Source organism: Daldinia caldariorum (genome assembly GCF_022478825.1).
Source record: "Daldinia caldariorum strain CBS 122874 unplaced genomic scaffold F4812scaffold_8, whole genome shotgun sequence".
NCBI classification, from domain to species: Eukaryota; Fungi; Ascomycota; class Sordariomycetes; order Xylariales; family Hypoxylaceae; genus Daldinia; species Daldinia caldariorum.
Window position 1 is genome coordinate 682753 of NW_025953044.1, and position 24914 is coordinate 707666.

The 24914-nt window shown below is 46.3% G+C and overlaps 9 protein-coding genes across 9 annotated transcripts; 6 read left to right on the forward strand and 3 right to left on the reverse strand.

The window, feature by feature from the left end:
- Positions 1 to 335: 335 nt before the first annotated feature.
- Positions 336 to 2719, forward strand: F4812DRAFT_459214 (asparagine synthase; the record flags this gene model as incomplete). The annotated part of the gene is made up of 10 exons (XM_047937501.1): positions 336 to 361; positions 517 to 567; positions 623 to 648; positions 717 to 743; positions 805 to 840; positions 905 to 1053; positions 1112 to 2110; positions 2173 to 2456; positions 2512 to 2616; positions 2677 to 2719. 10 exons carry the CDS (start codon positions 336 to 338, stop codon positions 2717 to 2719), a joined length of 1746 nt encoding a protein of 581 aa, XP_047790247.1.
- A 598-nt stretch (positions 2720 to 3317) lies between these two features.
- F4812DRAFT_382987 (uncharacterized protein) lies at positions 3318 to 5257 on the forward strand. The gene is made up of 5 exons (XM_047932051.1): positions 3318 to 3668; positions 3840 to 3962; positions 4087 to 4800; positions 4866 to 4985; positions 5040 to 5257. Exons 1-5 carry the CDS (start codon positions 3624 to 3626, stop codon positions 5067 to 5069), a joined length of 1032 nt encoding a protein of 343 aa, XP_047790248.1. The 5' UTR covers positions 3318 to 3623; the 3' UTR covers positions 5070 to 5257.
- F4812DRAFT_383008 (DnaJ-domain-containing protein) lies at positions 4992 to 6795 on the reverse strand. The gene is made up of 3 exons (XM_047932052.1): positions 6308 to 6795; positions 5134 to 6189; positions 4992 to 5065 (listed from the first exon to the last, which is right to left on the reverse strand). Exons 1-2 carry the CDS (start codon positions 6562 to 6564, stop codon positions 5445 to 5447), a joined length of 1002 nt encoding a protein of 333 aa, XP_047790249.1. The 5' UTR covers positions 6565 to 6795; the 3' UTR covers positions 4992 to 5065; positions 5134 to 5444.
- Position 6796: 1 nt separating this feature from the next.
- On the reverse strand, positions 6797 to 8089 carry F4812DRAFT_382979 (NAD(P)-binding protein). The gene has a single exon (XM_047932050.1). The coding sequence runs from the start codon at positions 7836 to 7838 to the stop codon at positions 7110 to 7112; it is 729 nt and encodes a 242-aa protein (XP_047790250.1). The 5' UTR covers positions 7839 to 8089; the 3' UTR covers positions 6797 to 7109.
- Positions 8090 to 8254: 165 nt separating this feature from the next.
- On the forward strand, positions 8255 to 11265 carry F4812DRAFT_383097 (fungal-specific transcription factor domain-containing protein). Its single transcript, XM_047932054.1, has 3 exons — positions 8255 to 8940; positions 9047 to 9430; positions 9484 to 11265. Exons 1-3 carry the CDS (start codon positions 8380 to 8382, stop codon positions 11149 to 11151), a joined length of 2613 nt encoding a protein of 870 aa, XP_047790251.1. The 5' UTR covers positions 8255 to 8379; the 3' UTR covers positions 11152 to 11265.
- Positions 11266 to 11792: 527 nt separating this feature from the next.
- On the forward strand, positions 11793 to 12516 carry F4812DRAFT_459219 (concanavalin A-like lectin/glucanase; the record flags this gene model as incomplete). Its single annotated transcript, XM_047937502.1, has 3 exons — positions 11793 to 12086; positions 12163 to 12207; positions 12268 to 12516. The coding sequence occupies 3 exons, from the start codon at positions 11793 to 11795 to the stop codon at positions 12514 to 12516; spliced, it is 588 nt and encodes a 195-aa protein (XP_047790252.1).
- A 606-nt stretch (positions 12517 to 13122) lies between these two features.
- Positions 13123 to 18204, reverse strand: F4812DRAFT_383043 (WD40 repeat-like protein). Its single transcript, XM_047932053.1, has 9 exons — positions 17786 to 18204; positions 17699 to 17722; positions 17438 to 17630; positions 16948 to 17343; positions 16291 to 16890; positions 16127 to 16238; positions 15781 to 16068; positions 14106 to 15735; positions 13123 to 14048 (listed from the first exon to the last, which is right to left on the reverse strand). Exons 1-9 carry the CDS (start codon positions 18044 to 18046, stop codon positions 13242 to 13244), a joined length of 4311 nt encoding a protein of 1436 aa, XP_047790253.1. The 5' UTR covers positions 18047 to 18204; the 3' UTR covers positions 13123 to 13241.
- Positions 18205 to 18375: 171 nt separating this feature from the next.
- Positions 18376 to 22152, forward strand: F4812DRAFT_428202 (SNF2 family N-terminal domain-containing protein). Its single transcript, XM_047934167.1, has 12 exons — positions 18376 to 18770; positions 18831 to 19405; positions 19459 to 19554; positions 19612 to 19656; positions 19803 to 19957; positions 20005 to 20038; positions 20094 to 20272; positions 20343 to 21150; positions 21215 to 21400; positions 21454 to 21604; positions 21658 to 21747; positions 21799 to 22152. The coding sequence occupies exons 1-12, from the start codon at positions 18741 to 18743 to the stop codon at positions 21832 to 21834; spliced, it is 2385 nt and encodes a 794-aa protein (XP_047790254.1). The 5' UTR covers positions 18376 to 18740; the 3' UTR covers positions 21835 to 22152.
- Positions 22153 to 22532: 380 nt separating this feature from the next.
- F4812DRAFT_428209 (uncharacterized protein) lies at positions 22533 to 24840 on the forward strand. The gene is made up of 5 exons (XM_047934168.1): positions 22533 to 23433; positions 23493 to 23549; positions 23608 to 23675; positions 23759 to 24111; positions 24161 to 24840. Exons 1-5 carry the CDS (start codon positions 23253 to 23255, stop codon positions 24609 to 24611), a joined length of 1110 nt encoding a protein of 369 aa, XP_047790255.1. The 5' UTR covers positions 22533 to 23252; the 3' UTR covers positions 24612 to 24840.
- The last annotated feature ends 74 nt before the right edge of the window (positions 24841 to 24914 follow it).

The window sequence follows — 24914 nt, forward strand, 5'->3', positions numbered from 1 at the left end:
ACGTCAAGTTTTAAGTTTAAACGGGCTAAATTTGGCATTAGAGGTAAATATGATAATAAAATAACACATAAAAAGTACGAACTGATAACTACTTCCTTAGGTAAATAAAATTTTGTGACTCAATGCCTCCGGGGTCCCCTTCCTTGCCTCTCCACGTTTCGCTAAAAGTTTAAGTCGCGTTGCCCATCTTTTTTTTCCTCTTCCTATCAGAATAGCCATCTTTTTTTTCTCTCGTTATACCATACCTTACTTCTTTACCTTAACTTTCCTCCCAAACTCTAACTCTTCTATTCTACATTCCACTTACTCGCCTACTAGACTTTGAGGTTGACAAGATGTGTGGAATATTTGCGTGTCACCTGTAAGTTTATTTCCCTCCCCTGCATTTGGATTAAGCAAAGCAAGGTCATGGAGGGGCAATTGATAACCGGCAAACAACCCCACCAAAAAAATAATTATCGATTGGATTTGCTTGTGATGCTATTATGCGTATACTAACAAGACATTTGCGCCTAGTCATCCTGATGTCCAGAAATTCAAGCCGACGGCTTTGAAACTGGCAAAGCAGTATGTTTTAACCCATCCCTAACCTCTAAGAGTTTAATTAACATGTTTTATGTAGAATTCGACATAGAGGCCCCGACTGGAGTAAGTGATTACATGGTGAACCTAATTGTATATTATTAGTATATTCTAACAATTTTGGTTTGGTATAGGTGGAAGTGTTATTTGCAACAACACAAGTATGACTTCCTGTCAACATAAACCCAGATTTGAAATGTCATCTAACGGGTACACTTCTAGTCCTTTGCCATGAAAGGTTGAGCATTGTAGGCGTCGGTATGTATTACCTTCCGGTTTTTTTTTGACCGTACCAAATATCTCTTTACTTACAAGGCTATAGAGTCCGGCGCACAACCCCTAACCAATGCCGACGAGAGCATCATCCTTGCCGTCAACGGCGAGATCTACAACCATCGGTTAATCCGAAAAAGTCTTAAGACCCCTTATCACTTCAAGACTGCTTCTGACTGCGAGGTCATCATTCCCTTGGTGAGGATGCTTCTAACATTGCACCTTATAACCCTACAATTCTCTAATACTCCTATAGTATATGGAACATGGACTCGACGCTCCTAAATATTTAGACGGCATGTTCTCATTTGTGCTATACGACAAGAAACTTGACCGAACGATCGCGGCTCGAGATCCCATTGGCGTCACTACGCTATACCAGGGGTGGTCTTCCAAGGAGCCCAACACCACTTACTTCGCTTCGGAGTTAAAGTGCTTGCACACAGTCTGCGACAAGATTCGCTCCTTTCCCCCGGGACACATTTTCGACACCAAGACCAACGAAACGACTCGATATTTCCAGCCTACTTGGTGGGACGGCTCAAGGATCCCGGAAACTCCCTTAGACCTAAAGCTCGTCCGAGAAACGTTGGAGAAATCTGTAAGGAAGCGGCTTATGGCTGAAGTTCCCTATGGTGTGTTATTGTCAGGTGGTCTTGACTCCAGTTTGGTCGCAGCCATTGCCCAAAGGGAAACTCTAAGGCTCAAGAGGGCTGCATTAGCCGCTGCTAACGGCAGCACTACCGAGCCGGCTGAAGACCCCGATAAGGGCGAAGGCCTAGTTGGTATCGACGATGAGAACAAACTCTCTACCGTAACATACCTCCCACAACTCAACTCTTTCTCTATCGGTTTACCTGGTTCCCCTGATAACGAAGCCGCTATCAAGGTGGCTAAGTTCCTCGGTACGAAACATCACGTAATGACCTTCACTATCGAAGATGGTCTTAACGCATTGTCTGATGTCATCTACCATCTTGAAACGTATGATGTGACGACCATCCGCGCGTCAACGCCTATGTACTTGCTATCGCGAAAGATTAAGGCCATGGGAATTAAGATGGTTCTGAGTGGTGAAGGAAGCGACGAGATTTTCGGAGGATATCTCTACTTCCACGCCGCGCCGGATAAGAAGGCGTTCCACGAAGAGACCGTTCGCCGTGTCAAGAACCTCCATCTTGCCGATTGTCTACGAGCCAACAAGTCTACTTCGGCTTGGGGTCTTGAGGCTCGAGTTCCCTTCCTCGACAAGGAGGTATGTCTATCAAATCGTCTGTCCGCTACTCCAATTGTTCTCTTACTAACATAACTTAATAGTTTCTTGAAGTTTGTATGAACATCGACCCCCAAGAAAAGATGATCACCAAGGACCGAATCGAGAAATGGATTCTGCGAAAAGCATTCGATACTTCTGATGACCCTAGCGCGGAGCCCTACCTACCGGATGAGATCCTCTGGAGACAGAAGGAACAATTTTCGGACGGTGTCGGCTATGGCTGGATCGATGCCCTGAAAGACAACGCCGAACTTCATGTTACCGATGAGATGATGAAGAACCCTAAGCCGGAATGGGGCAATGATATCCCCGATACCAAAGAGGCGTAAGTTTTCTTTTCTCCACGTCTTACGTTAGATCTTGCTAATTCGTTGGCGAAGTTACTGGTACCGCATGATGTTCGACGAGCACTTCCCTCCTCACTGCGCTTCTACTGTGATGAGATGGACCCCGACGTGGTCGAAGCAAACTGACCCTAGTGGACGGTAAGTGAATACTGTTTCGGTGCACCAGTTAGACCCGTTAGATGCTAACATAGCATGCAGAGCTATCTCGACGCATGTTGCCAAGTATGAAAGCACCGCATAAACATGATCCTATTTTGTTGGGGAAAAGGCATGAAACGAAGCAGAAACGCATAGCCTTGGGTCCTAAAGGTCTAAATAAGACGGTCAATTTACTGAGAATGGAATCGCGCAACTAGCGATGTGGGATTGCACCATTATGGGGAATCCCAAGCAAGTATGGCGAGACTAAACCTGGTTGGTCTTTTGCGGAGGGGCGGGAAGTTAGACTTTGCCTTTGAGGAACCGCGACAATACCAATAGAGATTTGCCTTGTCAGCATCGAGTGTATTGGCTTTTATTACATGTATATATAATGTGACGTTTGACTTTATGGTCGAATATTTAAAAGAAAGAAGGTAGCCAAAATCTACTTTGATAGGGGATGAACTCAATAGGGTCAACTTTTGCCATTATATTGTAGCAGGACAACTCGAACGAGACAAACTAACTTCGGTAGCTACTACAACTTATAGAGAGCATTGAATTGATTCCTGGTTGTAATATCACGGTGATAGTGCTCTAAACCACTCTCTGCGTAGACAATTCCCACGTGGGCGGGGGTTAGTTGAGCAGCTAGGTACCGGTATTCCAAAGCGATTCTGTTTATGGGAGTTGGCAGGTGGCAGATGTTATCATTATGCGTTCTGTCAGCTGTTACTTAGGAGGTAGGTATCCAATTAGCTTCCCCGTTCAGCCGTTTTACCTACCTAGGTAGCTTTAGGTGCCGATGAGAACCCGGCAAGGAAAGAGCCAAAGAAAACAAATTTGTACCTCGCTGTTGTCATACGAAGTTGTTGAGGTCTGCATCTCTTCAATCAGATTTTATCTTGTGCCAATTCCACATCCACAAAAACATTTTCTTCTTTCCTTTTACCCAACCTTCAACTCAACCACGAATACTCGCACCGCGAACCAATCTACCCAAGATGTCTATCCCCGCCTTCGCTGATATTTCCAAGTCGGCAAATGACGTGAGTAACTAAAATAAGGAAAAGAAAAAAAGAAAAAGAAAAAGAGAACTTACTCTTAGGCCGAAGCTATCCCACTTCGGTCGTTGCTGTTCAATGTTCAATATGCGAAAAATTTCCCTCAGCTCGAGCTTCAGTTTTATTGCGCAAACATTCTAATTATAACAATCATAGTTACTGAACAAGGACTTCTACCACCTTTCTGCGGGAACTATCGAGGTTAAAAGCAACACTCCCAACAACGTCGCCTTCAAAGTCACTGGCAAGAGCAGCCATGAGAAGGCCACTAGCGGTGCCGTACGTATCTCCAACCTAATGTCTTCCCACCAGCCAGCGATCAACAGGAAATAATTACCTACGTGCTAGCTTTGGGGATGGCTCCGCGACGAAGTATGCTTTGGACTAACAAACGCTCTTGCAGATCGAGGGCAAATACACAGACAAGTCGCTCGGTAATTCCACCACCATTATTCCTCCTGAACAGACCGTTGAGGTGTATACCCGAAAACGCCGTCGAGAAAGTTCGCCTACGGCATGGTTGGGACCTATAAAAGCGCCAAAATGGCCTCTCTCGTTCTCTATCTTCCTCAGTCAATACAGCTCACAATTACTAATGAGATATCGACGCGCAGGCCTCGTTCTGACTCAAACCTGGAATACCGCCAACGCTCTCGACACCAAGGTCGAGATTACCGATGCTATTGCGAAGGGATTGAAGGCCGAGTCTATCTTCTCTTTCCTCCCGGCCACCCAGCAGAAGGGCGTCAAGCTCAACCTCACCTTCAAGCAATCCGCTTTCCACGGCCGTGCCTTTTTCGACCTTCTCAAGGGCCCCACTGCCAACGTCGATGCCGTTATCGGCCACGAAGGTTTCCTTGCTGGTGCCTCGGCTGGATATGATGTCCAGAAGGCTGCTGTTACCGGTTACAGCGCCGCCGTCGGCTACATCGCTCCTCAGTACAGCGCTGCCGTCACTGCCACTGACAACCTGAGCGTCTTTGCGGCTAGCTACTACCACAAAGTGAACAGCCAAGTTGAGGCCGGTGCCAAGGCTACCTGGAACTCGAAGAGCGGTAGTGCCGTCGGTCTCGAGGTCGCTAGCAAGTACCGTCTCGACCCCGTCTCTTTCGCCAAGGTTCGTCTATTTCCTAGCCCAATTGGGCACTACGAGGAGACAAATAGCTAATGGAATAAAAATAGGCCAAGATCAATGACCGTGGTGTCGCCGCTATCTCTTACAACGTCCTCCTCCGCCCTGGCGTTACCCTGGGTCTCGGTGCTTCCTTCGACACTCAGAAGCTTGAGCAGGCCACCCACAAGGTTTGTATAGCCCAAATCAAACCTTGGCTACCAAATTCTAACAAAATATCGCAGGTTGGCGTCAGCTTCACCTTCGAGAGCTAAATTGGTTAGCCCATGGCTAAAGGAGTATTTCGGACTTTTGTAGACGAATTCCAGTGGATCATACCCAATAACCTCTCATTATTTGTACTCGATACAAGTAGGATTCTTCGCATACGGGTCAAAATATCTCAATTGTAGACATTAGACCTCTCGGACGCTTCCTGGCGTCCAAATGCTAATACGTGCATTATTCTGAATATACAGGATTCTTTCAAATTTCCGCAAATGCGTTCTCTAACTGTCCGTGACCTTTGTATTTTGTGTACCTGCATAGTACACCCGGAGATTCCTTTAATTGTGATGTAGGTAGGGTAAAAAACGTTGGCAGTAAAAAAAAAAAAAGTACTGCGCCGCTAGACTAACGGAATCCTACTTCTAACTCTTCCTGTCCAACTTCGTGTCCCTGTCCCTGGCCCCGCTCCCGCCCCCTCCTCCGCTACCCCGAGTCCACATCCTGCCGATCGCGTACGGGCCCAGCACGCTGAGTGCTAGTACGCCGCCGATTAGGAAGAACATGCCCGCGGTACCCCGCTCGGATTCGACGTCGACGTGCGTGCCGCTGCCGTCGAGGCCCGCGCGCCGCGCCGCCCGCCGGCGGTCGATGTGGCGGCCCGTGCGCTCGTGCGATGCCCGGTCGAAGTGCGACACGTCGTCTTCCGCGCCCCGCCCGTACGGCGTCTGTCCCGGGCCCATGCCCCCGGCTCCGAAAGAATTTGCGCGGGCGCCGGCGGAAGAGGAGGATGAGGAGGTAGAGGAACTAGAGGAACCGGAACCGGTGCTCTCGTCGTGCGCGGCGCGACGCTTGGCGCCGTGGGCGCCCCAGCCGCCGCTGCGGTAGAAGCTCGGGGGCGGGCCCTGGAAGGGCCCGCGGCGGCGGCTTAGGCCGGAGGGGGGGCGGCCGCCGGCGGGGTTGGAGGTGCTGCTATAGGAGCCGCGGTGGGGAGGGTGGGACGAGGGAGAGGGTTGGTGCAGGCGTAAGACGTCGCGGTCGTAGGCGGCGCGCTTGGCGGGGATGGAGAGGACCGAGTAGGCCTCGCTTATGCGCATGAAGCGCCGCGAGGCGTGCGGGCTGGAGGGGTTGACGTCTGGGTGGTGGGTTTTGGAGAGGGCGTAGAAGGACCTTTTGGGAAGGGGGGAGGGGTTGTTAGTATGATAGGTGGATGGATGGATGGATGGATGTAAGTAAGGGAGGTAGAGAGGGATAGAGGGGTGGAATTTCAAGGTTGGGGTTACTTTACTTCTTGATCTCGGCGGGCGTTGCGCCCGGTTGCAGTTTCAGCGTCTCATAGTGGTTCCGGGAGTTGTCGATCTGCTCATCTCGGAGGCATGCGGTGGTGTGGAACGGTTTCGGTTGGTGCTGTGTCGTCTGTTGGGACTTTGTCGGGCTGAGAGTCGGCGCGAGGAGAAAGGTCGAGTAGAGGAGGAGCATGTGTTGCCGAGGGCGGACGGCGTGAGCGGCCAAAGCGGTCCCGGACACTGCGCATCGGAATGTCATGCCTCATCCCGAACCGATGGTGCTCTAAGTCCTGAGAAGGGATTGGAGCTTTCTATTTTCTTAATTAATTACGAGATACTTAGGGGTAGTATGGGGGAACGAGTAGTCTAATTAACGATAGTTAATTGAGAAAGAAGTCCATGAGGTATATGAGATTTATTGAAGTTCAACGATTATAAGGCGACGCCACCGAAAATCGGGAACGAGTTGGGGTGACGACATCAATTGTCGCGCGTCGGGATTTTATTTCTTATCGCGATCTTATCAGATGTGGCTCTGTTTTGTGGCTTATAGATCAGAGTCTTTTGTGTGAGTGAGCACTTCAATTGAATGTTTGAAGTTTACACTATGCACCTACCTAATGTTCTTTCTATCTCCTGCTGTATCTTCTCTTGAATGCAACCCTTTCTTGATATATTCAGTGACATTATGCATCCAAAACGCCCAAACTTTACGCCTCCTAATCTATACAACTGTCCTCAAGATCCCAAAACACCTTACTATACAATTCTATGCGCATTGGCTCCAAACTCTTAACATACTGCTCAATAAACAATCGTGGCAGTCTTGTTGAGATATTTCGGGTTTCTCTCTACGACGAGATTCCGTGCGATCCATTTCCCCGCATCTTCCCTGGAGATACTGTATCCGATAGCCTTAGATTCAATTCCGGTTTGGGGGTCCTCAACGCCAGCGCGCACTTGTTTATTTGTCTCCCCATCGTTGAGGAACATAGCTGCGCGTACGATGGTGAAGTCTTCACCACTCGCGACTAGCTTGTTCTCCATGGCTCTTTTGTCCGCGCCGGGTACCTTGAGAAAAAGGGAGAATAGCGGCAGATAGGTAACAGGTATGTCTCGCCCGAACTCAGACATGCCGGCAGTACTGCACACGATGATGTGAGGTCTGCCGACGACACCTTGCCCTCTCAGCGTGAGGATGGCGTTGAGGACGGTAGTAATGCCCTTCTCACATACATGCGGATCGTCGATAGTCATTTTCGCTGGTATAGGCTTTCCTCCGATTGTGAAAACAATCTCATCGACAAGTTTGTTGTCTGAAGCTTTGAGACAGCGCGAGACGGCCGCAGTGTCGTGCGCATTACCTTGCACGACCTGAAGATTAGGCCAACTTTCTCTTGTTAATACTGAGGTAAGCTTAGACGGGTTGCGACAGAGCGCGATGCATTGATACCCAGCTGCGAGAGAGTGCTTCAGGGCCGAATGACCTATACCTGTACTCGCGCCAAAAAAAGCAACTGTCTTAGAAGTCATCGCAGATATTGGTAAGAGGGAGATTATTTATCTCGTGATGAATCGTTCTTTAATTGCGTGATTACTAGTTTGGTGTAAATGTCAGTTGATCCAAAGTTGAAGTTATTAAATGTTGGAGTTGGCTATTGAACTATCAAAGAATCTCATTTAACATTGAACGAGTCTGTCCTATGCGTTTTATGTTTTATACTTGCGGCACAGTCACTCTTCTAGTTACTCCAATGCTAACATTTATATCCATAAGTTAAATCTATTCAGGTGCTGACAACTTCTTGCGTAGCTCTCGCCAAGTTCTCGCGAAGTTTTCGGGGCAGGCGCGGGCACCTCGGGGCTCAATTGCCCCGGCTTGGCACGCTTATGTCCCCCAGTACTATCCTCCATTCGGTGCTGACGTTGACGGAAGACCCCCTTTTCTCATTATTTGTAGTTTTGTGACTAATTCGGTCATATAAACCATATCATCATAATTCAGACATGTACAGAAAACCGCATAAAGGTCCGGCAGAAGAGTTGATTCGTCGAAGTGTAGTAGGAGGTACTTATGTCTACCCCGGAAACTTCAGGGGGTTTAGCGTCAACAGATCTTGGCGTGGGTCTATCCCCCGAGATCAACGCGAATGCCTCCCGCCACGGTATCTCCGTAGGAATGTCTGCGAAACCTGGACCAAAACCACGCAGCTGCGTAACGTGCCGTACGCGTAAAGTTCGATGTGATAAAATATCGCCATGTTCCAATTGCCGCCGTGCAAGGATCCCTTGTGTCGTTCCGTCCGGTGACAAGCCCCCGCGATGGGCTCGCCGACTTGAGCGCATCGCCAACAATGCTAAGGCGGAGCAAGCAGTCGATCCAGGTGTCAATCAAGTGATGGAAAAACTCCGAAATCTTGAGGGCCTCGTAAAGGAACTTAGTAGCCAGCTAGAGCAAGCGCATAACGCTACAAAAGCGAGTAGTCACAGTTCTCCTTCGGCCAACTCGCCAGGAAGTTCAGGCCATGGCCGTGATGCCGAGTACCATGCGGTTCCATCGCCTGGCAAAAGTAATCCCGATCTATCGAAGCAATTCGGCAGGATTGTCCTTGGGAATACTGGGCAGAGTCACTACGTAAGCAACGGCTTTTGGTCGCGCGTCAATAACGAGATAAGAGAAGAAGGATTATATATTATATTAGGTATATTCTAACAGCTCAAGTTGCTGATAACTTCCATAGCTTGATAGCCTCAAAATTGAAACCGAAGGTCTAGCCACTGCAGACTATGATAGTTCCGAGGATGAGGCTTCACCTAGTAAGGCCCCGTCTACCCAGGAATTGGATAGGACTCCTTCACAGCGCCACGCGTTTCTGTTCCGGCATAATCTTACTTCTCACGGACCTGATATCCGCGACCTTCATCCGTCGCTATCTCGGATCCCCTTTCTTGTTAATGTTTTCGATCAGAATGTCAATGTTCTGACTCAGATAGTTCATATGCCTACAGTTAATAGGATGGTACAGAACTTACAAGATAACGGCTTGTCGATTCTTACACCAGCCAACGAAGCTCTCATGTTTGCTATATACTATGCCGCTGTCACGTCGATGGAAGAGGAAGATGTAAGCTTCTTGCCAGCCTACATGCCCGAAACGAGTACTTATGTGTTCTACAGGCAATAACTAATCTCGGCTCCTCCAAGTCCGAACTTAACCTAAAGTACCGTTTAAGCTTGGAGCATGCGCTTGCAAAAGCGGATTTCCTGAATGTATCCGATATATTACTTGTAAAAGCGTTTGCTATTTTCCTATGTTTGGCCCGCCGGTATGATAGTCCGAGATTTATATACATGATGACAGGACTTGTCATTCGGATGGCTCTATCTCTGGGGTTGCATCGTGATGGTAGCCATTTCCCTCATCTTACTCCCTTCGAAGTTGAGATGCGACGAAGGTTATGGTGGCACGTATGCCTACTTGACGTAAGAGCCTCTGAGGATCAAGGCATGGATCTTACTATCGCCGCTGGAAGTTTTGACACCCGACAACCCCTGAATATCAACAATGATGATATTGATCCAGAGACAAAGGAAATCCCTAAAGAACGAGAAGGGATAACAGATATGACCTTTTCTCTCGTGACTAGCTCGCAATGCGAAATAACAAGAGAGCTAATGGCTGTCAGCCTCAAAGACGGGATACCGCAGGTAGATGTCCAGGATCACCTGCTAAACAAGTACTACGAGAGGCTAGAAAAGATATACCTTCGATACTCCAGAGCCGACGGAAATATCACCCACTGGGTGGCTGTCGTAATTGTACGGCTGGTAATGGCCAAGATGAGTCTAATAGTCTATTTCCCGGTGCTTTTCTCGCCCCAAAGCGAGCACACTTCTGAAGAGATGCGCAACAGGCTATTCATAGCCGCGATCGAAGTAGCCGAGTATAACCACATGCTCAACTCAAAACAAGCCTGTCGGCAATGGCGCTGGATTTACCAAACGTATACGCACTGGTATGCCGTTGTTTACCTTCTGATCGAAGTAGCACGGCGCCCCTGGTCGCCTATGGTCGAACGGGCATGGGTTGCGCTCCACAGCAGTTGGCTTATCCCGCCTCGCAGCAGTACAAATAAGACTTTGCGCTTCTGGGTCCCTCTCCGGCAGCTTATGGCCAAAGCTCGGCGGCACCGCGAAGCCGAGATCGAGCGGCTTCGGCGTGACCCGCAGGCAGCGCGGAAGTTGGAAACAGAAGACCGTAGTGCCAAACAACCGAGCAGCTCCGGTCCATTTCCGGGTCCCGACAGTGCCGAGACCTTCCGGGAGCGCTGGCGCCGGCTTCTAGCAATACCGCAAAGCCCAGAGGATCATACGCAGACTGTTGCGCAATTTTATGGAGAGGTTACGGTACCACCTAGTGCTAACTATTCTGCCGAAACTAATAAACCGGATTTCCGCTCCGTTCCTTCGTACGACCCCAACGTCTTAGTAGCCCAACCCGGACTGGCGTACTCCCAGCCGATCTTGACGTCGGGAACTGGAATACTTCCGCATAACCTTCCCGGCGAGAGTTTCTCAGAGTTAACTTTTAACAGTCAACAAATGTTTCATAACCTGGCTACACCGGCAGCCCAATATGCCGGTCCGGCCTACGGATCTTCTTCGGCATCTACGGATCTGGGACCAGGTTTTGGAGCATGGTTATGGGCCGATGCAGACCCATCGGTCGACGTGTTTGCCGATATAGAGTTCGGGGCTACGGATATGAATATGGATTTGGACGGTGAGATCGACTGGAACAGCTGGGTGGCCTCGGCGAACGGGATGAATTGGCCGAGTGAATAGATGAATGGGGATCAGGCGTATTGATATTGGGAGTATCGCAGTTCTACATGTCGTTACCTGTTATTACTAGTTGGTCGAATATATGATAGGTTCTAAAGGCGAAATTACTGTCTTTGCGACGTTGTGGCTAAACGGTGAGATATATTTCTGACATTGCAAGTAATGCCCGGAGTGCACCTCTAATAATGATTGCCAATTTTATACAAGACTGAAGAGCCGTCTTCGCATAGTACACACCGAAAAGAGGAAGCTTCCCCGGGTTTTCTGTAAAAAGATGCATCGTTCAGCTACCATTTGTTTCGTTTCCATCCCAGTATGGTTAGGCCAGGTACCAGCGGCTTCTTCGACCGCCAAGATCTCGTAACACAGGGGTAAACGGCTTCGATTTGATGTTTAGCGTCGCATTCAACTACGAAGCGATCCACCAAGACTGGATCAAGTGCTACGACAGCATTGCAATGGAGCATGTTCGTACGATCGAAATACGAAAAGCATTGGCCTCAGCTTAAACACTTATATACCTCTTAAGAAGTGATACGCCCAGCGGTATCAATATGAAGTAGTTTAATGAAAGAACCCAATTGTAAAAATCTACCTGTCTCTGTTGCTGCCAATCGTGAAGTTTGCCCCCTACCATCAAAATGAAGGCCGCAACACCTTTGAATACTTTCTTCGCCGCCGCGCTGGTAGCTCCCAGCTTCCACGACGGCTTTCTCGCGGCGCGATCGACCGAGAAGACTAGCATCAATTGGTCCGGGGCCGTGGTGCAAGGCCAGAATATCTCCGGGGTGACGGCGACGTTCCCCGTTCTGGACACCAAGATACCGAAGGTCAACGAGACGGGCAAACATGCGTATCAAGGCATGACGTGGATAGGCATTGAGTATCCGGACCCGCCGGTATTTGTCGACGTTGGCGATATCTCAGCTGGAGATGTACGTTTTCTTGGCTCACTTTTTCTTCATTTGATCCCTGATAACCATTCACTTATACTAACCAAGGTGTACTCAGATTATCAAAGTAGCGCTCGACGCACCCAGTCGCACACAGGCCTCCGTGCTTTTGGAGAACTAGTCTACAGGCCGGGGGTTCAGCCAAACTGTGAACCTAACGCAGCCATTGTGTATGTCTAGCGCCGAGTGGATTGTCGAGCGTGCCTACTCGCTGTCCGGATTGGTTGGTCTTATCGATTTTGGTACGGAGGCTATAAGTGACATTACGTATACAGCTGGAGGTGAACTTCACACCTCGATTCCTGACGACGTCACGATCGTCAACATCATCAACGACGAAGATAATAATGTACAGCAAACTTCGACGGAAGTATCAGGAAACACTGTCAAGGTTACTTATCTTGGTAGTTGATAAGTATGATGATCTATAAAGTCGCTTCAAAACAACTCAACAGTTAGCTTATATGGCGGCTGCGATGTTAATGAAGTAGCTCCACTCAAGTAAGATCCAGGAGAATATATTTAGAGTATATAAAGTAACTTTGGTATCGGTGAACTGTTGTTGCGGGACCAGGACTCCGAGGTTAGGGCGTGGAATATTTGAATATCCCAGCTGAAGCCTGAGTTGCTATTTTTGTACTCCCTTCCAAGTACCTGCTACCAGTAATTACCCCTAACCCCTGACCCGACGACTGATTCCCACCTTCAAAGGGGAACCCTGGGCTTGTTGTCTCAAACGGGTGTGTCAATTCAGGTGGCTCGCGGTCGCCCATGTTAAACAGCATCGTGATGATTAGGTTGCGGGTTCGTGGTACCGATACAACGATATCATTAACTATCACACGAGCGCCCGGTTTCAATACCGGGATGAGCGCCTGAGGTATACGTCTTCTCCACATACCGGCTGCCCATCAAGGAAATCGTGCTTCATGAACTTCACGCGTTCGGTGACGTCGACCAATTTTTGTGCGTCCACTGCTATTGAATTTTATTGAACATCTATAGAAGCCAGACTCGGTAGTAGGGTGTGACTTTTGGAGTTCATGAAAGCGTTAAAGAAATTTCATGTCAACACGGTGCTCTAACCCCTGCTTCAAGAATTTCCGCCCATTTTGGCTGCCAAATATAATCTCAACTCTAACTGATTTGTTCTGAGGGTTGGTGTAATCTCCCACTTTCCGAGGTATATGACCAGAGGCGAAGCTTTCTCCTGCTGTAGGTAATAAACAGAGGCTGAGTTGGGCTCACCATGATGGAATTCTTTTCGTCTTTAGGAAGTTGCAGGACGAGTCGCGACATGCTATTATGCGCATCCACGAACTCCACGCTGTGACCTTCGAATGATGACAGCAACCAATTGAAATCGAATGTGAGGGGACGACACTGTTGGGCGAAATATGTGAGAGAACCATGTCGAAGTTCATCAAGATCGGAAATTCTCCATATATTTTTCGGTTTGAAATATGTCCTACCGCCAAGATTTATTATCCAGCTGCTTCCATCAACTTTCTTCATTGCTTGAATACCTCGGCCCGTATTAGATCCCGAAAGCTCATAAAGTTGAATGTGTACGGATGTGCGGCAAATCATAATATTTTCATTATTTTGAATGAACCAGATGTTTTCAATCGAATTCGGCACAGCTTCTGTTACCGCGAACCTTTCCAAGAAGTTCCCAGACGCTGTTTCCCAGACGCAAATTGTGCCATCTGTAGTTCCCGCAACGATGTACCTACCATCAGGAGAGAATACAAGCACGGTAGGAGGAGCTTTTACCGCGATTGTCCTTTCATGATATAGATGGCCATTTTCGACTTTCATGACATGAATACCATGGCCGACATGTGCAATGAGTGTGCGCCCGTCCCCAGCGAAATAGACCGACATCACAAAGGATCCTAGTTGTAGTTTGGCGTCAGGCGATCCATTAATTATATCCCAGACCTATCCTCGTTGATTAGCTTTAGTTAAAAATAACTAGAAAGAAACAAGTAAACTCACATAAGCTTCGTTTGTCATTACTTTTGCCACGAGCCGTCTACCGTCAGAACTCAGAAACGCTTTTGTTGGAAACATATCTGCTTCACATTGACCGACTTGCTTCATTGAGACAATATCGTAAATCTGAAGCACATCTTCTCCAATACCAAAGACGACGTATTTAAAACAGTAACTGAATACTATTTTAAGTATGTCCTCGGGGACACAGAACGTGTAAACCAAGTCGAGTCTGGGTAGACGATGGGGAGCATATTGGTTATATATTACGAGCCAGTCGCTCTCTAACCTTACGCAGTTAGGAGGAAACCCAGTCATGTATGGATTACCCAGTACGCGACCTTGTGGTGAACTCGCAATTGCAGGTAACAACATGTTAGCAATGGATTTGTGACCACACATAACAGCAGCTAGCAGGTCGTCCTTAGTCACTGGTCCAACCTGAGTTTCCGCTAAAAGATATTGAACGACTCGAAAATGGCCTCGTTCAATGGCCGAACGAATGGCTCTTGATTTCTCGACGTCAATCTTCCCTGTTTCAAAAAGCATTTTGGCAATGGCCAAATTGCCTTCTCTACAAGCGTATTGAAATGGTGACACACCTGCCTTATCGTATTTGTCTGGTAGGCATTGTTCTTGTCGGAGCAATAAGTGAACAATTTCAAGTCTCTCGCTCTTTACCGCAGTGTGTAGTGGTGTTCTTCCATGGTCACCCAACCTGTAATTAATATCAGCACCATTCTCCAACAGTAGTTTGCAAACCTCAATCTGGCCATATTCTATCGCCGTGTGAAGTGACCCGCCATTTTGATATTTCCAGGCGCGGGGATGATTGATGCTCATCCCGGAATGCAGCATTGTCTGGATTGCGGTTATATCACCTTGAATAATGGCTTGATGAAATGTTGGGTCCTTCTTGGAGCGGACTTTAGGAAATTCCAATTCATTGCTAGCCTCTTGATGATAACTCCCCACATGTTGGTTTAGTTTTGACAGAGTATCAAATCCAACTGAATGCGCAGGACATTCCTCGAAAGTGCAGCAAAAGGGAAGATCATGGCGGTTGAGATGCAGTTTGCAGTCTTCGATTTCTTCATATCCAGTTGTGAATAATTCACACCATGGTTTCGAACACTTATATATCTTTGTTGGCCCGTGAAGATTCTTTAGTATCTCCCGGGTCATGCCTTCTAGATTCTCGCTCTTGACTGACTCGAGTACCTTTCGAATGCGTATAGTCCGAAGTTCAATATTGAAATGTGTGTTTCTTTCCATGTCATCTTGAGGAAGGTTGTTGAGGGCGTTGATTACTCCCTCATTGTCGCCCGTATCATGCTTTCCAGTGTCCACGAAGGTGCCATATGAACCAAGAAAGTCTCTTGCCGAGCTCACGACTTCCTTCCATAGAGCTATGTCCAACGTTCTGCTTAACTTAATGCATTCGTTGAGATGATAGAACCAATACTGGACGGCATAGTCTTGGAGAGCATAATACCCTGCGACTGCATTGTCATAAATTGTTTTCTCGTCGCAGTTACATTGAAATGGATCCGATGTCAGATATGTTGAACAGAATAATGCAAGGGTGGCGTGCGCATGGTTGACATCAATCCAACTGTTCCGAATAAGGTATCTCCTGAAATTAGCTAACGTCAAAAGCTTCTATAGGATGACTTACTCTCGGGCAGTTTCATGAACAATTTTGACAATATCATCGGGGTTATCCCCTTTGTCACCTCCACTGTGCACATCGACGAGGGAACTGCATAGTTCCTTGCAAGTGACTCTAAGCTTTCCTTCTTCATATTCAACAACTCCCTTCTTCGGTGCGATACAAAAGTTCGATTGGATCTCACGCCATCGGAGGAGTCGTCCAGCACAAGTAATCCAGCCCAATATCTTCTTTGCGTCCTCACGCTCGGAAGAAGAGGACTCTTTGAAAACTCGAGCAGCTACTCTTTCATAGCTATCAAGAACAGCCATAAGCTAAATGTCCAAAGCAATATTATCGAGAATATACTTACGCTTTTTCGATCCCTTCTGGAAACGTGCCTGGTTGTATTTCAGCCTTTAAACTTGAGAGTCTTGTTTGACTTAATAAGTTGTCCAAGACCACACGGGCGTAGAGGAACATGCCTATGATTCTGTCAACCTCACCGAAGAGCTTCCTTTATGCATTATACGTTACCTTTTGCGCCCTCCGCGACACGGTGGCAGATTTCTTCTTGAAGCTGTTGTGAAATGTTGAACTTTTTCCCTATACGTTCGCAAATATATGAGCAGTAGCTCTTGATATCTTCAGCGTGATCTGTGTTTTCCAAAGTGATAGATGGTTCGTCGGCTAAAAGGTTATCTAGAATGCCGTCTCGTTGACCGGAGAACAGTACGCGCAGCGAGGTAGTGGTGGTAGTATCTGAAGACCCTTTGAGTAGTGATAAGAGCCATTCCACTGATCTCGCAGCCTCTTTGGGAGCACTTTCGTCAAGACCGTCAATCACAATGTAGGTGGCTTGGTGGCTCCCCAGGGCTTCCTTAACAAACCCTTCTAATGTCTTCGTTAGTCGTAGAGATGTCGGATCTATTGCCAAAATTCTGTTGAATAAGTGATCTAAAATCGTGGAGTCCTGGCTGATGAGTTGATCTAAAACGCTGCGGAGAAGACTGTTATGTGACTGTTTAGTCGGCTGTAGGTGCTTGAAGTAGAAGTAGACGATAGAGTGATTAATCGTCGCAGGATTTCGTTCATCAAGAAGCTTCCTGACAACCGCAGAGACAAGGGTTGTTTTACCTTGAATACCATTAGCACCACTCCGCCATAATGGAATATAATTGGAATAAAACATGCCGGCACCTGGAATTCCGTTGAGATACAAGATCCTATGCCCCGAACCATCGGTATACCATGTCTGGAACTCATTGCTTTCGAACAACCACTTGCCCGAATCGTCAATAAGCGTATTTTCTGCGGCCATCTCTTGGTCTATTTCGTAGTTTGGAGCATCTAGCCTTTCCCTAATCTTAGCTATCTGTGTCTTGTGCTTATGAAGACGTTCTTCATCAATTTGCTGTCGGTATTCCGTTTGCAAAACAGAATGGTCTTTGCGTAGCCGTTGGATCTCGTAGAGGACCGCTGAGCTTTTCTCGCTTTCTAATAGCTCTCGCCGCTTGCCCAAACTATGGAGAATGGGGCTTAGGTTACTATCGAAGGTTTTCCATACCGAATGGTACATGTCTTTCCATCCTGCAATTTTCTCGTAAGCACTTAAGGGAACGAGGTAGCCATAAGGCAGTTGCTCCTATAATTGGCTTTGCTGAATAATGAAATAGATACTTACTAGGCCTTTTGAAGATAGCAAGTGAAATGCGATGAAACTCCAGGATGTCTGAGTAATAGTCTTCAAGAACGGTGGCGAGGGGAGGATGTTCTGCGAACGTTGCCTCGTAGCGTTGAAGGCCAGGAATAGCATTCCCGACTTGAACATATGCATCAAGTAGTTTGTCGAAGGAGTTGATATGTGTGCTGGCGGTCTAAATAACAAGATAAGTGTTACTACCTAATTTAGGTATGAAGGGTGGAATATATCTCAGCTACGTACGATAAGTAGGAATTTCATAGGTCCCTTTGCAAATAATCAGTCGCCAAGTTGAAGCAAATGTTAGAAGTTGCTGTGAATACTACTCACCCACAGGAAGCAAAGAATTTCGCTCGTATTCAAAAATACTTCGATTACTTTACCAAATTGTTCCATCGCCTCGATGAAACCCCTGAGTCGTCCCATATATCGTAATTTGCCGTCGCATCCATGCTTCTGCTGAATTTCCGTACATACTTGTTTTACGTCTGCCAACGAAGATATAGAAAATTCCTTAGCAAGGTCTGGAGTAAGCGATTGTTTGAATCGAGTAAGAGCTCGCTGAAACTTTTCTTCATTCCGCTGTGCCATGATCAATAGAGCTTCTCAAAGGTGTCCGTTAGTGCATAATGAAGTATTACCATCCGCATTCAGAATTTGAAGAATTTTAGGGGGGGGTCCATATGATTTTCTATCGCGAAGAAGGTAGGTAAGATTATGATGAAGCAATGGTATCACGTACCTAATCTACCTAACTTGTAGCAGAAAAACGCCTCGTTATCCTCACAGCCTCAGCCTATCATCCTCACGTTACATGAATCAATGATCTTATGGCACCTGTACTTCGCCCATATTTCTCCCAATCAATAGGGGCCTCCCTATGTTAGGCACTCTAGAACTGGGCAGTGCTGCATTGCACAGCAGGTATTGGGTATAGGTACCTCTTACTCAACCCGTTACTTTAGGTTAGGTACTTACTGTAGTTACGGAAGAGAGCCTTGCGCAAAGCCCACATTGCACATTCCTACATCTCTCCTCTCTCTCTCTCTCTTTCTTTTTCTTCTTTTTTTTTGAAAAAAAAAAAGACCTTTTTCTACTACCCCTAACTTGGAAGACTTATAAATCTCCTCAAGCTTTTCTCTATTGTGTCATGATTATAGTACCTCATGAGACGTTTCCTACGTATTAATTGCACGGGAAACGGATAGAGATATACATACCAGGTACCTAGCTTAAAACGAATTATACCCCGCGAAAGTCCTCTTTATATACATATTGAGAGAACATGGATAACTACGAAATATGCTATGGCACAGTAAGAAATAGAAATCCTATCAAATATCAGATGTGATAGCTTACAATTAATTGTCTTTAGCTGTATGATGCCGTTGCACAAGTGAAAATAAACAAAGTGCCCCGAGATATCAATGGAGCTTTCATGGCATTTCCGCTACGGCAAAAAGATCATTACTATGTTCTCTTGTCTCAAGACGGTACTGAGTTCGGTATCTTGGACACACGAAGCAGCTTAAGCTTGAAGAGTCTAGATAACTACCAAATGATCCGGTTTGAAGCCGTAGTTTCAGCGTCATATTTCACTAAGCGCCGACGGAAAGGATCGTCGGGTCCATCATTATATCCATTGTCAATAAACATATTTGGGTTAAAGCCAACGGCTACTGATGTAGCATATAGCTTGTCGAAGGCCTCTGCATATCTCCAACACCCCGAGTCATTGGAAAAAGAGGCAATATACGAAAATCCACAGTTTCTAACATTTAGCGACGAGAATCAGAGTATGAATGGACTCATTGGTACGGGTAATCGCAATGTACCAAATTCACAAACGAATATCTCAGGCGAGATAAACAATATCCTTGAGTCATTAACAAATGTCAACACAGATGAGGACATAGGACTACCTACAGCATTGCACTCAAAATTAAAACGGTATTCACATTACATCAAAGGCCATGAACTGAACAAATGACTAATAAACACAGACATCAAGAAGACGGTTTACGTTTTATATATCAGCGTGAAAACGAAACAGTAGCTCAGAAACTCTCAGCACAAGTATGCCACAATGCTTCGATTAAGTGCGCTATAACTTGTTCTTCAGTTTAGAGAACAAAGCTGTGCTAACGGTGGTACAGCTCAAAATCGTTGCAAATTGCATCTTTTGGGGGACTGATCGCGGAGTATGTAATCATTAAAGCCACCCCTATCCCTTTTTGTTTTACATTAGACAACATTACGGTTCGGTCCTGGAGCTCTCCTGAGAATCCAACCTTGACAATTCGTTTACCTGTCAGTTACACTGAATGCTAATTTTGTCCTTGTGAAGTACGATGGGACTTGGAAAGAGCCTTACTATGCTTGCGGCGATTTTAGGCTCGGTGCCAGCCGCGGAACTTTTCAGCAGCTTTTACAACGAAGCTGAGAGCGATTGTACAGGAAAGTACCGCACAAAAGCAACTCTAATAGTTGTACCATCGTCTCGTCAGTAAAAACAACCGCTTCTAAGACCATACCCTGATAAATCGCAGAACTTCTCGAGAGCTGGCAATCTGAGATACAAACGTGAGTAGAACAATCATACTCTTCATGTGCTGAGTTTGTTAGCTAAGTCTTGAAGTCACATTGATCCTGGGATGCTTAGCTTCATTTCCTTCCACGGGAAAGGGCGTCCTCGAGACAAAGAGACTTTGAATCTGTATGATATAGTATTGACCACATATGCAACACTCGCTGCCGACTACGCCGATCAAGGTATTCTCCACCAAATGCAGTGGTTTCGTGTGGTATTAGATGAAGGTAAACCCCGGGCATTGTCTTGATTGCCTTAATCCATTGCTATCTGTGAGGAATAGCTAACGGATAATAGCTCATTTTATCAAGAATTCCAATACAAGACAGTTCCGGGCGTCGGCGACGCTATACACCACAAGAAGATGGTGTCTTACAGGAACTCCTATTCAAAATAAACTGGAAGACCTGGCCTCTTTAGCACAATTCCTACGACTTCCAAATACGGAGACTAAGGCGGCTTTTCAAAGACATATTCTAAGTCCACTTTCCGAAGGCGGCGTGGATTTTGCGAAGCCTCTCCGAGCTTACCTTGAAGCTTACTGTCTCCGTAGAAGCGAAAAGTGTCTGAATTTGCCGAAGTCTTCTCACGAGAATGTAATGCTGAGCCTTTCACCAGAAGAGCGACGCTGTTATGATAATCTTCTAGACGAAACTAGACGGCAAATTGATTCGCTCGTTAGTAAAAGAATCGAGATGAGGACCAGCAAACTATTCACGGCGATGCTGAAGTTACGCATACTTTGCAACCTAGGAACATTCCGTCCGACCTGCAATGATACCTCCCTATCAGAACTCGAACAGTCCTATCCTGAAATTGGATGTGAATACTGCAAGTCTTCGAGCGAGGAGATGCGTTTACTTCTTGATGGGTGTTCGGCATGCTCCTACTGTGGAAAGCCGCTATATCGGCCTAGTTCCAGCCTCAAGCCAAGCTCAGGGCTGAGAAGCGATGCAGGAAGTATTAGCGACGGTGCAAACACCCCCTACCGAGAACTAAGTCAAACCCCAATGGAGCAGAGAGATCTCTATCCTGGAAAGGGATATTCTACGAAACTGTTTGCCGTTGTTCAAAACGTGGCAAGGGGCGACGCGGACAACAAGAGGTAAAGTCCTATTTCTTACTTGAAATATGTAGGTACGTACGTGCGTATTAACTAACATCCTCAGTATTGTATTTTCGTACTGGACATCAACTTTGAATATCCTGCAGCAACTATTCAACCAGGCAGGGATTTCATGTCGGCAAATAGATGGTAAAGTAAGCCCAGTCGAAAGGTCTATACGCCTTAGAGCTTTCAAAGAAGATCCCCAAATCCGTGTTCTTCTTATGTCGATAGGTACCGGTGCAGTCGGGTATTTCTATCTGAGCCCAGTAATCTTATTACTCAACACTTACATGAGCCTAGATTGAACCTCGCCGTCGCCAACCAAGTTCACATAGTCGAACCTCAGTGGAACCCTTCGGTGGAAGAACAGGCGATTGCGCGAGCTTTGCGTATGGGCCAGACCAAAGAGGTCGAGATTTTTCGATATGTCATGGAGAAGACAGTAGAGCAGGTTGTGTATTCGGGCATTTGTTCTTCGATCAGCAGTAAACTAATAGTCAGTAGAATATCGTCAGCCTTCAAAGGAAGAAAAAACATCTCGCAAAGTTTACTTTTGATGCCGGAACAGAAGAAACCCAATCAGGGGCACTTGATGTAAGGAATAACCAGGTCTATGAATTCTACTGTCAGCTAACATCCTCGTAGGATATCAAGTTCGTGTTGGACATGGGCTCTGCCTAGACAGGGGGCTGAGAATGATAGCCGATGCCTAGTCTTCGCTGGCGCTGACCGCTCAAATTCGGGGGGAACGGCTCATAGCCGGTCAGATTACAATCAAGCCTCAACAACATATCAAATTAACATCGTGCTTTCCCCATACTTTCTCTTAATTTCAATGGATATCTGAGAGAAAAGGACTCTGTTGACTGAATCTATTAATGACCCCTTTCTGTTCAGACGTAAGGTCACTACACCCGTCAATGTGCCCAGGGTCTGATAAGCTGTTCTCAATTGGATATGCCCCCTTAGTAATATTACCAATCGTGAACGTAACATACCTAATTGCCTACTTGAATGAGAGAGAATCAAGACCGAGCTCGTTTCAGAAGGTTCATAATCATTTTCTGAAAAGGGGCGGTGCTTTTCATGGTAACTTACCTAGGAGGTACCTATATACAACAAACATGGTAAAGGGGTTCTCTGGAGCTCGGTAAAGGCCTTTTTTTTTTTTTTTTTTTTTTTTTTTTTTTTTTAACTGAAGGCTTTTAACTGAAGGATTTCTCCCCTTCTTTGCATTAATGTGATATCAAGGGTCGCTAAACACACATCCGTAGGGATGGTAAACTTTAGTAGGCTCCACTGCCCCGTACAAGGTAGGTATTCCACAAATAGCTTATAAGGTGATTTCTCCACCTAGGTAAACTAATAAAAATACATTATACTATTGTAAGTTCGAAACGACTTTCTTCGCACCAGCCATTAGACTAAAGATTCTAGATTAACAAGTAAAAGCCAAGGAATTTCTATCAGTAATCAACACACAATACGTTAGACATGTGTGTATCTCTTTCCTGTACTGTGGTTAGTACAAGGCTCATCTGGGAATACCTACCTCCTAACCTACCTAGTCTTGCTTAAAGTGGCACAGATCGGTTATGTCCCGAAGTTGTTTTTATTGCTGCAGATCCTCCCGGCTATTCAAAGATGGTAATTATTTGAATAATTTCCTAGGTACGTACCTAGCCTAATCTTAAGCATTAAGTTACCTGCCTACCTCCTAGGCACCTAGTAGGTATTGGCGAATGTTCGAAAAATTCTACTCCGCAGTCCTGTCATCCCCCTCGATAAGGTTGATGCACGGACAGCAAAAAAACATACATCCTTGGGGTTCATATGCGGAAAAGTCTCACCCCCCTTGAAGTGTCCAAAATTGGCCGACCTTTGGTTCGGGACGTTAGGATGTCGCTCTAATCGGCGCGGGCCGGGGGTCTAGGATGATCAGCACCTGATCATTCGTTGAACAATTCCTATAAAGAATTTTCAAAATTCGTCTACGACATTTAGTATAAACTAGATCGTATCCTCATATAGCAAGTACATAATAGTTATTAGGTTAATAGTTTATTTCCCGGCATGGTGGAATAAGAAAAACCATCAAGATGGCTGAAGTTGGTGTCATACAGCCTCCGCCAGGAGTGACGCCCGATTTCCACAGTTGGACCAGTCTCCAAACTACTATCGTTGTACTTTTTGGTGTCACCTTTGGGATAGCAACTATATTACTCGTTCTTCGGTTATATACGGCTTTCTGTATTGTCAAGAAGGTAGATTGGGATATCTGTAAGTTCACCGCGAAGTGTTTGTGGCTCTCTTGGAGTTACTAACTAACCTTTGTATAGTATTCGTTATTGCAGCCTGGGGAGTTAGCCTAACATTCTATATCGGAACAATAATAGGTAGGTACCTAACTATATCGACTCCAACATTTGTTACTTTTTGTTAACCGTTCTATAGCAATACCAGCAGGTTTTGGGCGCCATCTTTGGGATGTTACGCCACAACAGTTACAAGGATACTTTAAAGTAAGTAAACCTACCTACTCTTCAAGAAAAAGGGCCCGAGAAACAAAGTCATGACGACAGTCGGATAGCTAACATATGCGTAGGTCTTGACACTCCTTGCTCTCACGTACATCTGGCCGCCCTCTCTAACGAAACTCGCACTCCTCGTTCTTTATCTTCGACTTAACCCATCCAAGCTTTTCCATCTCTGCATTTATGCTAGCGGGCTTCTCATTATTACATTCACCGTCGTCTTCTCGGCCTTGTTTCTCGGTCCTTGTAATCCATTGTCCACCGGCAGCGGTGCTTGCTTGAACAATATAGCGGTAGCACAGGCTGTTCTGAATATTGTGTCCGATGTCATTATAGTGGTGCTTCCTATCCCTATGATCCATGGATTAAAGATGCCCATGAAGCAGAAGATAGCTGTTGGTCTTCTGATCGCAATGGGGTCGGCGTAAGTCTTTTATAACACAGATATTGAACAATCTCTAACAGTAATTTAGGGTCGTTATTGTCTCTATTGCGCGAGTCGCTTATGTTAGAACGATGCTGCAGAACACCGATGTAACTTGGACGCAGGCGTCCACGGCGGTATTGTCGACGCTGGAATTGAACATCGGGATCATAGGCAATTGCCTCATACGTATGAAGCCTTTAATTCAGAAACATTTTCCTTCGTGGCGAAGCTCAGGGGACAACTCAAATACCCCTGGAAGCTTCGGCCGGAACCAGAGTGGTAACGCACCGCGGACCTGGGGATCAGGTGGGGGAAGTCATCAGAGGTATAAATTGGACAGTATAGAGCGTGGAATGTTCGGTGATGGGACGCGAGGTACCGGCAAAGATATCTACGTTGCCAATGAATACCGGGTTGAATACGAATCCAATAGGTCAAACCAAGCGAGACCTGTTAAGACAGGCAGTACGGAGAGTATCCTCGCAGCAGAGGGATAATCCGGCGGTATAGATGTGTGTGGCTGCACTCGACTTTCAGGGCATATGTTACATCCTAAGAGAGGAAATTTCCTTATACGATCCCGAAGAAGCGTGTGTTACCTATGAACAATCTGAAATGAGAAGTCCAGGGATCTTCATAATGTTAGTTAATATCACCTACCATATACACAGACAAGCTATTTAGTTTTTTAATACCTACTTGTTTTTTAATACCTACTTCTATAAATAGATGTTGCTTTTGTGAGTAATTGACTCATACCTAAGTGAAGTACTAAATAATATCTCTTATTTCCTGGAGCC

Coding starts and splice junctions, on each gene's coding strand:
- F4812DRAFT_382987 (XM_047932051.1), top strand. CDS start 3,624: ATGTCTATCCCCGCCTTCGCTGATATTTCCAAGTCGGCAAATGAC. Junction 3,669..3,839: donor TTTCCAAGTCGGCAAATGAC/GTGAGTAACTAA, acceptor TAACAATCATAG/TTACTGAACAAGGACTTCTA. Junction 4,801..4,865: donor ACCCCGTCTCTTTCGCCAAG/GTTCGTCTATTT, acceptor GAATAAAAATAG/GCCAAGATCAATGACCGTGG.
- F4812DRAFT_383008 (XM_047932052.1), bottom strand. CDS start 6,564: ATGACATTCCGATGCGCAGTGTCCGGGACCGCTTTGGCCGCTCACGCC. Junction 6,190..6,307: donor ACGCCCGCCGAGATCAAGAA/GTAAAGTAACCC, acceptor CCTTCCCAAAAG/GTCCTTCTACGCCCTCTCCA.
- F4812DRAFT_382979 (XM_047932050.1), bottom strand. CDS start 7,838: ATGACTTCTAAGACAGTTGCTTTTTTTGGCGCGAGTACAGGTATAGGT.
- F4812DRAFT_383097 (XM_047932054.1), top strand. CDS start 8,380: ATGTCTACCCCGGAAACTTCAGGGGGTTTAGCGTCAACAGATCTTGGC. Junction 8,941..9,046: donor ATACTGGGCAGAGTCACTAC/GTAAGCAACGGC, acceptor TAACTTCCATAG/CTTGATAGCCTCAAAATTGA. Junction 9,431..9,483: donor CGTCGATGGAAGAGGAAGAT/GTAAGCTTCTTG, acceptor TGTGTTCTACAG/GCAATAACTAATCTCGGCTC.
- F4812DRAFT_383043 (XM_047932053.1), bottom strand. CDS start 18,046: ATGGCACAGCGGAATGAAGAAAAGTTTCAGCGAGCTCTTACTCGATTC. Junction 17,631..17,698: donor CTATGAAATTCCTACTTATC/GTACGTAGCTGA, acceptor CTTGTTATTTAG/ACCGCCAGCACACATATCAA. Junction 17,344..17,437: donor TGCTATCTTCAAAAGGCCTA/GTAAGTATCTAT, acceptor AGAAAATTGCAG/GATGGAAAGACATGTACCAT.
- F4812DRAFT_428202 (XM_047934167.1), top strand. CDS start 18,741: ATGGATAACTACGAAATATGCTATGGCACA. Junction 20,039..20,093: donor TGGCAATCTGAGATACAAAC/GTGAGTAGAACA, acceptor TAAGTCTTGAAG/TCACATTGATCCTGGGATGC. Junction 21,748..21,798: donor CCCAATCAGGGGCACTTGAT/GTAAGGAATAAC, acceptor ACATCCTCGTAG/GATATCAAGTTCGTGTTGGA.
- F4812DRAFT_428209 (XM_047934168.1), top strand. CDS start 23,253: ATGGCTGAAGTTGGTGTCATACAGCCTCCGCCAGGAGTGACGCCCGAT. Junction 23,434..23,492: donor GAAGGTAGATTGGGATATCT/GTAAGTTCACCG, acceptor ACCTTTGTATAG/TATTCGTTATTGCAGCCTGG. Junction 23,676..23,758: donor AGTTACAAGGATACTTTAAA/GTAAGTAAACCT, acceptor ACATATGCGTAG/GTCTTGACACTCCTTGCTCT.